Source organism: Mandrillus leucophaeus, unplaced genomic scaffold (assembly GCF_000951045.1).
Source record: "Mandrillus leucophaeus isolate KB7577 unplaced genomic scaffold, Mleu.le_1.0 Scaffold308, whole genome shotgun sequence".
NCBI lineage: Eukaryota > Metazoa > Chordata > Mammalia > Primates > Cercopithecidae > Mandrillus > Mandrillus leucophaeus.
In genome coordinates this window covers 179,388-190,286 of record NW_012103232.1, presented here as the reverse complement: position 1 = coordinate 190,286, position 10,899 = coordinate 179,388, and the positions used below count along the sequence as shown (strand labels likewise).

General features: G+C 44.4%; 1 protein-coding gene across 2 annotated transcripts in view; it reads left to right on the top strand.

The window, feature by feature from the left end:
* CRKL (v-crk avian sarcoma virus CT10 oncogene homolog-like) overlaps window positions 1-10,899 on the top strand; it is a 48,872-nt gene extending 37,973 nt beyond the window's left edge. Inside the window, exons 3-4 of one of the 2 annotated variants that reach the window (XR_001006816.1) lie at window positions 6,880-7,096; window positions 10,364-10,899. Coding sequence is in view for 1 of the 2 variants with exons in the window: in XM_011987336.1 (XP_011842726.1) it covers window positions 6,880-7,014 (135 nt within the window). In the remaining variant the exon portion in view is untranslated. Of the gene's footprint in view, window positions 1-6,879 lie in introns of both variants that reach the window. The other variant, XM_011987336.1, reaches the window with a different exon arrangement.

Here is a 10,899-nt window from a genome sequence, read left to right as displayed (position 1 = left end):
TTTTTTTAAAGGTTTTTGTTCCTTTTTCCTAATGTGTAAATTAAGTGAGAATGCCACGGAATTGGGGCCCTGGTGTGGTTCAGGCAGGGCCTGTCCCATCCTGGTCATTATGCTGACCTCTGTTTTCTGTAATAGCTGTTTTCTGATGATAGCTGTTGAGTGAGAAGAACCATCAGCTTAAGGGTTCACAGAAGTTTATTCTCATTACTGCTCCCCCACTAAGAGCTTGAGGTTTATATAATTTGCCAGCAGTCCACCTTCTGTCTATGAATTTACCTATTCTAGGTATCTGATATAAGTAAAATGATACAATATTTGTCCTTTGGGTCTGAATTATTTCATTTGGTATAATGTTTTCAGAGTTCATCCAGGTTGTAGCATATATCAAAACTTCATTCCTTGTCCCAGCATGGGGTGGCTCACACCTGTAATCCCAGTGCTTTGAGAGGCCAAGGTGGGAAGATCACTTGAGGCAAGGAGTTTGAGACCAGCCTGGGCAACATAGCGAGACTCCATCTATACAAGAAATTAAGATAAATACTTCATTCCTTTAGGGCGAATAATATTCCATTGTTATGTATATATCACGTTTTGTTAATCCATTTATCTCTTGATGGATACTTGAGTTTTCGTTTTTTTTGGCTATAGTGAATAATGCTGCAGTGGACATTGACACACAAATGTTTGAGTTCTTGCTTTCAGTTATTTTGGTTATATATCTCGGAGTGGATTTCTGGGTCAAATGGGTAATTCTGTGTTTAGCTTTTTTTTTTTTTTTTTTTCCTTGAGACGGAGTTTTGCTTTGTTGCCCAGGCTGGAGTGTAGTGGCACAATCACGGCTCACTGCAACCTCTACCTCCTGGGTTCAAACAATTTCTCCTGCCTCAGCCTCCCAAGTAACTGGGATTACAGGTGCACGCCACCACACCCGGCTAATTTTTGTATTTTTTAGTAGAGACAGGGTTTTGCCATGTTAGCCAGGCTTGTCTCAAACTCCTGACCTCAACTGATCCGCCCACTTCAGCCTCCCAAAGTGCCGGGATTATAGGCATGAGCCACAGCACCTGGCCTGTGTTTAGCTTTTTGAGGAACAAACTGTTTTCCATAGCAGCTGTACCATATTCCATTCAACCAGCAGTATGTAAGGGTTCCCTTCTTCACTGCCAAAAAAAAATTCTTCCACATCTTCACCAACACTTATTATTTTCCATATTTTTTATTATAGCCATCCTAGTAGGTGTGATGTGGTATCTCATTGTGGTTTTGATTTGCATGTTCCTAGTGACTGATGTTGAGCATCTTTTCATGTTGGCTGTTGGCAAATCTTTGGAGAAATGTTTTCAAGTTCTTTGCCCATTTTTTAATTGGGTTATTTTTTTGTTTGTATTTTATTTTATTTTATTTTATTTTTTTATATTTTTTGAGACAGTCTCTGTCGCCCTGGCTGGAGTACAATGGCACGCACGATCTCGGCTCGCTGCAACTTCTGCCTCCCAGATTCAAGCGATTCTCCTGCCTCAGCCTCCCGAGTAGCCAAGATTACAGGCGCTTACTACCATACCTGGCTAATTTTTTGTATTTTTAGTAGAGATGGGGTTTTACCATGTTGGCCTGAACTCCTAAACTCAGGTGATCTGCCTGCCTTGGCCTCTCAAAGTGCCGGGATTACAGGCGTGAGCCACCATGCCTGACCTTAGTTACTGTATTTAGGCTATTGATCCATTTTAAAAATGACTTTTTGTGTACAGTGTGAGGTAAGGTTTCAGAGTCTTTCTTTAAAAAAGTGCTGGAATTACAGGTGTGAGCCACTGTACCTAACCAGTATTAACATCTTAATAATAAGTCTTTCCATCCATTAACACAAATGTTTTTGCATGTATTTAGGTCTTTAATAATTTTTGGTATGCAGATCTTTCACCATGGTTAAATGATTCTCGGTTTGTTTTGTTTTGTTTAGATGGAGTCTTGCTTTGTCACCAGGCTGGGGTGCAGTGGCGCAATCTCGGCTTACTGCAACCTCCGCCTCCCCAGTTCAAGCGATTCTCTTGCCTCAGCCTCCCAAGTAGCTGGGACTACAGACATGTGCCACCACGCCCAGCTAATTTTTGTATTTTTAGTAGAGACGGGGTTTCACCGTGTTAGCCAGGATGGTCTTGATCTCCTGACCTCGTGATCCGCCCGCCTCGGCCTCCCAAAGTGCTGGGATTACAGGCGTGAGCCACCGCGCCCAGCCTCTTGAATATTTTTATTTTAGATGCTATTGTAAATGAAATCACCTTTTTTTTTTTTTTTTTTTGAGACAGAGTCTCGCACCGTTGCCCAGGCTGGAGTGCAGTGGCACGATTCTTGTGCCTCAGCCTCCTGAGTAGCTGGGACTACAGGTGCCTGCCACCACTCCCAGATAACTTTTTTTTTTTGGTATTTTAGTAGAATTGGGGTTTTACCATGTTGCCCAGGATGGTCTCGAACACCTGAGCTCTGGCAATCTGCCCTCCTTGGCCTCCCAAAGTGCTAGGATTCAGGCATGAGCCACTGTGCCCCGCCTGGAATTGCTTTCTTAATTATTCATTACCAATATATAAGACACAACTGATATCTACATGTTGATTTTGTACCCTGCAACTTTGCTGAATTTGTATCTTTTCTTGTGGAATCTGTGAACTTTTTTTGTATATATGATCGTGTCTTGACTTCTTCCTTTTCAAAGCCCATATACTCTTGTACCACGGCATACTGGCCTGTGGTATCTTTAGCCATGCCATCTACCCTTCCCAAATAAAATCTCTGTTATCCAGTAAACAGCCCTCTTGAATCAAGTTACTACTCTGAAGGATAGTGGTAATTTTAAGGAAGACACGGAGTCTTCAGTATTAAAACCCTATTAGATAGCATTCAGTTGTGGGCTTGAGCACATGAGATTACTTGACTGCTACCCAGGGCACACAGACAGGGAGCCTAGCCCTCTAAAGCCTCTATCTCTCTGGCTACTCTGATTCAGGTGCAGGTGCACAGAGAACATAGGGGCAGGCAGTGGACCCATGCAGCTCCGTGAGGGCCAGGGGTGTTTGTCTCCTTTGTGTCCCCTCTCGTATCTCTCCACAGCCTACACATAGATCTTCAATATTTGTTGAATGACTAGAGGAATAAAAGCCACAGAGAGCAGGATGATACCTGTCTGGTGATTATAGTACATGGACTTTGTTTTGTTTTAGCTATTTTGGGGGCTATAAGCGCCTTTGAGAATCCAGTGAAAGTTGTGCAGTCTTCAGAAAAACAACATACATTCATGCATTTGCATACAACTTGGCAGGATGTTCTTTGGTCACGGAGACCCATTCACGTCACCCAAGTTAGAATTTATGATTCCAGTGTCACCAGTGTACTCCTGATCTTACTTTTATGTAACCTGAAAGCATGAAATCTCAGAATATCAGTACAGGGAGTGGAGACTGATTATGGAACCAAAAAACTGCTGTGACGACCAGTGCTTGGGCCCTCCAGTGCCTTGACTGCTCTTTGAATCAAGTGCTACATGCCAGTCAGTAGAGTCTTTTCCTGGACAACACTCTGGACAAGTAGGGCTGTAGGAAACTATTGCCAGCAGCAAGAGGTACCCTCTTGCTCTTTAACTCTTGGTAGACATAAAAGGGCTGACTAGTGTCCCTGGCATATGTGTTTTAGAGTTAATGTGTCCACTCCCCAGGTGCTAAGTGCGGCCAGCCCCAAAGATAGTATTTTGACAGTACTAATAATGATTAGGATTGTCCTGTTCCATAGGGTGAAAATTAATAAAGATGATGCATTAGGTATGTGCTTCCTCTTAATCTGTTGATAAGGTCAGCCACATCTTCCAGGTGTAGTTTGCCCCTTGAACCAAGTTGGTATCTACCTACATCAAGATTGATCTGCCCTCTGACTGCACTTTCAGGGATCATTTCTATAGTTCATTACTAGAGAAGTTTCTCTGAAGGTGTAGAGCACCAAAAACAACAACAACAACAACAAATTGATCTGCCCTCCAGAGTGAGTGCTTCTTTGAACTGGATCCGTGTACCATGAACCCAGAGGAAGAATAGGGAGTGATGAGGGAAACAGCAAGGTGACTGCCAAGCTACCAACCATTTTAGGATCTCAGCACAAGCACTGTTCGGTAGAGCCATGGAGGAAGCTGGTCCATAGCCAGGCCTGTAACTGGGCAGCAGGCTGCGTAACAGCCAGGATGTCTTTTCTGTGTTAAGATAGAAAACAGCATGAGGAATGATGATGGTGTTTTAGCATGTGGAAACTCCTACAAGGCCACAATGAGGCACTAGTGGTCAAGGGGCCACCAGAAGTCTCTCAGCCATTCTCTTCCTAGGCTGCTCTTTGACCTACTTCTGCTGGTCAAGGTTCCCTCTGTCTAAGCAGTAGCTCCTTGATCCTGTGCTCTGCAGCATTGATTTAGTAGTGTTTTTCTGCCACTTGCTGCTTTTATGTGTCTTCTCTCTCTCTCTTTTTTCTTTTTAATAGAATCTAGGTCTCACTATGTCGCCCAGGCTGGTCTTGAACATGTGGCCTCAAGTGATCCTCCTACCTTGGCTTCCCAAAGTGCTGGGATTATAGGCGTGAGCCACTGCGCCTGGCTACACCAAGTGCAGTGACATGATCTTGGTTCACTGCAACCTCCACCTCCCAGGTTCAAGTGATTCTCCTGCCTCAGCCTTCCGAGTAGTTGGGATTACAGACATCTACCACCACACCTGGCTGATTTTTGTATTTTTTAGTAGAGATGTGGTTTTGCCATGTTGGCCATGCTGGTCTCGAACTTCTGACCTCAGGTGATCCACCTGCCTCGGCCTCCCAAAGTGTTGGGATTACAGATGTGAGCCATTGCGCCCAGCCTTTTTCTTTTTCTTTTCTTGAGACAAGGTCTCGCTCTGTCACCTAGGCTAGAGTGCAGTGGCATGATCACAGCTTACTGCAACCCTGCAACCTCTGCCTCCTGCGCTTAAGCGATCTTCCCACCTCATCCTCCCAAGTAGCTGGGACTGCAGGTGCATGCTGCCATGCCTGGCTCATTTTTGTATTTTAGAGACAGGGTTTCACTGTGTTGCCCAGGCTGGTCTTGAACTCCTGGGCTTAAGTGATCCACCCGCCTCAGCCTCCCAAAGTGCTGGGATTACAGGTGTAAGCCACTGCGCCCAGCCACTTCATGTTTTTTACACTATGTTATTATCTAACAAAGATTCATCGTGTATCCCACTTAAAAGACAAGTTTTTTGAGGATATGAACTGACCTGCCCATTTTCCATGGAATAGATGTTCAGTAAATTTTATTTAATTGTTTAGGTAGGATCATGTAGAAAGTATCCTGTTAAAGACCGCCAGACTCACAAGTTAATTGGAAGGTATGAGGTGTGAGTGTTCTTGGTAGCTTTCAGTCCCTAGCCTCCTCATCTCCATCTTCCCGTTGTCTTCCTTGGCTGCTTAGTATCCATCACAGTAATTTATTAGACCCCGTTTTCAGCCTGTTCCTCGTTGGTTTTGAGAGGACCCTTGTTGGTCACAAGGTTGGAAATCCTCTGATACATACAGTGCTGTGCTTCTCAGTGCTAATTCCAGCTCTTCCCTTCGTGCATCCAAAGGGTATGATCATTAGAGGGGGCGTGGGGCTGGGTTCTACTCAGGAATCTCTACTCAAGTAACAATCATTTGATTACTGTAAGACCCTTTCAAAGTTGGAAGGAAACTGAGACTTGGAGAACTTAAGCAGTTTGCTACAGTCATGTAGTTTCTAAAAGTGGCAGAACCAGGACATTTGTTTGGTGTCCTGCATGTTCCAAAGTTCATGGCATGGACCACTGGACTGTGCCACCTTGTGCCTGTTTTTATTTTGAGATGTAGTCTTGCTGTGTTGCACAGGCTGGTCTCAAACTCCTGGGCTCAAGCAGTCCTCTCACCTCAGCCTGCCAAGTACCTGGAACTACAGGCACGTACCACTATGCCTGGTTCTGTATGTGTTTAAGCAGACGAAAGCTTATTTCTTATTGTCTTAGATCTTAGGGGTGTCTTATATTCAAGCAGTGTTTTTATGGACCTGAGTACACAAAATAGAATCTTAGATTAGTGCTCTGCTGAACAGAGAGCACAATGTCTACAATGGCTACCTCCTGAAGGTCTTTTTTTAAAATACACCTTTTTGTGTGATTTGAATTTAACCATTCTCAGAATCATGTGTTCATTTCTATCCTGTTGGGGTTAGTAGCCAAAATAGAGGGTTGGTTTGGGGAGGAGCTGCTTTGTGCTCAAAAGCTGTTTGTGCGTGTGCGTGTTTTTGTTTTTTTGAGACAGGGTCTCACTCAATTGCCCAGTCTGGAGTGCCATAGAACGATCACGGCTCACTGCAGCCTCAGCCTCATGGGCTCAAGCCATCCTCTCACTTCAGCCTCCTGAGTAGCTGGGACTAGAGTCATGTACCACTACACCCGGCTAATTTTTCTATTTTTTAGAAGAGAGGAGGTTTCACCATGTTGCCCAGGCTGGTCTCAAACTCGTGACCTCAGGTAATCCCAGGAGTTCAAGGTACAATGAGCTGTGATCGTGCCACCGCATTCCAGCCTGGGTGACAGACCCTGTCTATAAAAAATAAAAAATTAATGTGCATGCCTGTAGTCACAGCTATTCAAGAGGTGGTGGTGGAAGGATCACTTGAGTCCAGGTGTTAGAGGTTACACTGAGTAGTGATCTCACCACTGCACTCCAGCATGGCTAACAGAGTGAGACTCTGTGTCTAAATAATAATGTATGGGCCCTTTGGATAAGGTAGTGTTTGTGATTTAATGTAAACTGTCTTTTTCTTGTTGCAGAGAAATGCTAACTTTGTCTTCTTCATCCGTACAGGTTGGTGACATTGTGAAAGTCACAAGAATGAATATAAATGGCCAGTGGGAAGGCGAGGTGAATGGGCGCAAAGGGCTTTTTCCCTTTACGCATGTCAAAATCTTTGACCCTCAAAACCCAGATGAAAACGAGTGATTGCCGTTGCCCCGTTTCCTGCTGCTTTGTTGTTCTGCCTGTCCTAGTCTCCTTTGAAGTGGGAAAGCATTCTCTCTCATAGGCAAGTCACACTGCATTGCCGAAGTCCAGCTTTCTGCAGACTGGCAGTCGCACACACATTTGGAATGCACACAGCGACTGCCTCCTGACGTTTGTATCATAGTCGTATTGTCAAAGAGTAGCCGATTTTAGAGTTCTTTTGGATCATAAACTGGAAATACTGATGGAAGCACACAAGTGGAGAGAAGTTGACGAGGAAAGGGTCTTTCTTCTCATCGCTGCCTGTTTGTACATGGGACTGATTCTGTCGTGTTCATCAGAGAAAGTCTGAGGCCATGGCGAGATACTGCATGTTTGCTGTTCCACAAAGCAGTGGCTCAGCTGCCATCTTGCTTTTCTTTGGACAACAGGAACTGAACCTTAAGGAAGAGAGAATTCTGTCCTAAAACTCCAAAATCCGGCTTTTTTTTTCTTTTGGTTTGGTTTGGTTTTGGAAAACTAACTAATTAGACTTGTGTGGGGTTTTTTTTGTTTTGTTTTGTTTTGTTTTTTGTTTTTTTGAGACGGAGTCTCGCTCCATCACCCAGGCTGGGGTGCAGTGGCGCAATCTTGCCTCCCTGCAGTTTCCGCCTCCCGGGTTCAAGCAATTCTCCTGCCTCAGCCTCCCGAGTAGCTGGGATTACAGGCGCGCACACCACGCCCAACTAATTTTTGTATTTTTAGTAGAGACGGGGTTTCATCATGTTGGCCAGGCTGGTGTCGAACTCCTGACTTCAGATGATCCACCCGCCTCAGCCCCCCAACGTGCTGGTATTATAGCCATGAGCCGCTGCGCCTGGCCTAGACTTGTGTGTTCTAAACAGGTTAAGTAGCAGGTTGGGTTTTTATGATAGTGCAAGGAATGACACATGCCTCTGAGCTTCTAAACTGAAGCTGCTGTAACTAAAGGAATCTGAAAAGAACAACCCTGAAGCAGAGGCCTTTATTGTCTTGGTTGCCAGTAGTAGTTTGTTTTGCCATGTAGCAGAAAACACACAAAATAATGCAGCTGTGGTGTGCCATGCTATGTGCACAGCCCCTTGGATTACTTTGTTTTAAAAAGCATCAGAGTTGGGGGGTACTTTAGGGAGACCTTTGCTTACCTTGTTTGCCAGTGATAAGAGCAGTGGGTTGGAGGGCAGTTGGCCAGTTTTCTGTTCAGCTTTTCAGTGAATGTACCCCTTTAAGGTTAAGACTTAAATTCCCCTAAAAAGTGGAGTTGTTCATAGAATCATTGGACTCATTAATGAATCGTTAAATTCCACTCACTGAAGCCCAGACCTCCGTACCCAGGCCCAGTCTCACCAGGCTGCCAGAGAAAGTTGGTGCTGCTGATACTGGTCTCACAGTCTAAGTAAGTGTCTGATGCTCCCAAGCAGTGGAAATGCAGGCTCTGGAAATTGGTTAATGTATTTGATGTCTTAGTGTTTTAGTGACTAGGGAGACCATTAACCAGTTTATCATTAACCACTTATCAGTGTATTGATGTTAAAGCATTTCCCTGTTAGCTAAAAGAGGCCTGTTCATACAAGCCAGCTGGTATATACATGTGGTTCATCCGTCATCTGCTGCTCATGGCAGACTAGAATTCTGGGAACCCTGTGTAATTCAGTCTGTTCTCCCTTCTGGGCCCTAGTAAAGACAAGCCTCAGCTTATAGTGAACACAGCAGACCTAGAAATGTAGCAACAGCCTAATGAGTAACTGTCATTTACTGAGTATCTGCTGTGACTGTGGCCCTGTCTGGAGGTTCCTAGGTTTTGAGATTTAGAACAATGCCTTCTGGAGACAGAACCAGCAACAATTTTTCAATTTTTCTTTATATCAGTATTCCATTAGGCAAATAACTGCCATATTCATGAATCTTGAGAGTGTTCCCTGTGACAGAATTAATGGTCAGTTGGGAAAACTATCACCATGGCTTCCCATCTGTGGTTCTCCTCTAAAATTCTTAGAGATTAGTCCTTCCTTGCCAGTGAGAACGGTGGCCGCCTCCTGCTCTGCATGGTCTGCGGCAGTTGCCGCTTCTGGTTAGGTGTGTCAGGTTGGCTTATTTTGGGCTCAGGCCTGGCGTAGCACCCACAAGTGGCAGATATATCACAGAGTCCCCAAACTCTGCCTAGAAATAGTGTTTGCCCTTTAGCCAGTGACCTGGTTCATCCCTGCCCAAGTTGAACCCTGAGTGGAGTTTCCAGCAGAGGGATGAATGTGCCTTGTTCAAGGAGGACACAGACCCTTAAGCCTTTTTCAACCAGATTTAGCTGAAGGACTTGACACCTTTGAATTACGGCAGTTGACTTAGAGCGCAAGAAGTCTGTGGCCATTTTGGAAAGCAAGGTTTCCTTTCAGCCCTGTCTACTGACCAATACCCCGACTCACCTTGTGTGGCGTACTTCAGAATCAGATATACCTAGAGTATACCTGTGGTTTGGTTTTATAATTAATCAGCTCATTACTTCAGCCCATCAAAATGGCATCCAGGGCTGTCAGGAGATTCAGAGCTCAAAACAAGGCGAGCTTGAGTTCTGCACTCCTGATATGTGCCAAAAGTAAAACTTTTTGACTTACAACCTTGTCAGTTTTTTAAATCAGGCAGGGATATTCTCTTTTTCACACTAAACATATGAAAGCAGCACCCCTGCCTCAGCTCAGCTTCGTGCCTGGGTTCCCCACTGGTCTGGGAAGACAGTTGTGCTCCATAGAGCAGTGCAAATCTGACCTAGAGGGTGGGTGTTCGTAACTGCTACTTGCTCTGCTCTACCATGTTTTAAGAAATATTTGGATGTTAAATTAACTCACTATGGTTTTTCACCTGGGAAGGAAACAAATTACATACTAGAGGGCATTGACTGTTTGGTTATAAACTTGTGTATCCTGGGAAGGACCTGCGGTACAGGAGTCAGCCATGTCTGTGCTGTGTGGAACCACCTGACGACATGGTTAACGAGGAAGATGATGTGTTGACCGGCTGCCGTTTGAGGACTTTGGTCACCCAGACTAGACACCTTCTGTGCTCATGTTTGGAAAGCTGAAAGGGAAGGACAGCTGTGCCCTCCTGGGAGCTCACGTGTCCCTGGCACTGTGCTAGCTTTCCTTTACAGCTGTTTACAGACAAGGCAGGCCTGAGGAGGATGGCCACTGCTCTTGTGATGTTTGCTCAGAGGAATATGAACATTTTATTTTTGAAAAGGGATGATGTGGTTTTGTGCCAGGTGTTTATAATTTAATCCTTTAATATTATGGTTATTAACCTCTTAAACGTGAAAGAATTCTTGATTGTTTTAACACAGTACCTAAGACTAATGCTTTCTGTGGACACCACTGAGCTCTGCCTCAACTCCACCCTCTGGGACCGGAGAACTATGCCCCTGGAAACTGCTGTCGGTGTGGACACTGTGCTGGTTCTATTTTCTAAAGGAGTAGAAAGACAGGTCTCTGAGACAGGATCGTTGTCCCTACAGGAGGAACAGTGGCCTTGCTTCTTAGACGGTCTTCACTGTGTGTTTTAAAACAAAAACAACAACAACACCGTAAAACTCTTTTGACCTGTAATTTAAAGATCATAAACTTCAGGCAATAATATTTTCTGTGTAAGCTTTTAAAATTATTTTTGGGGATCATAGCTTGTTTTATTTTGTGCTATAAAATTAACAGTATTAAATGACTTATATTCTTAGAACACATCGAGTGTCTTTTCTTAACAGATTAGTGCCTTTTTATTTTTGTATTCCGTTTTACGTTACTGGTCCCAGCATCAAAACCCTTGTTTCCATGGCCTGTTTGTATATTGTCTCAATAAAACTTGTATCAGCCGGTGGTGGCGGCA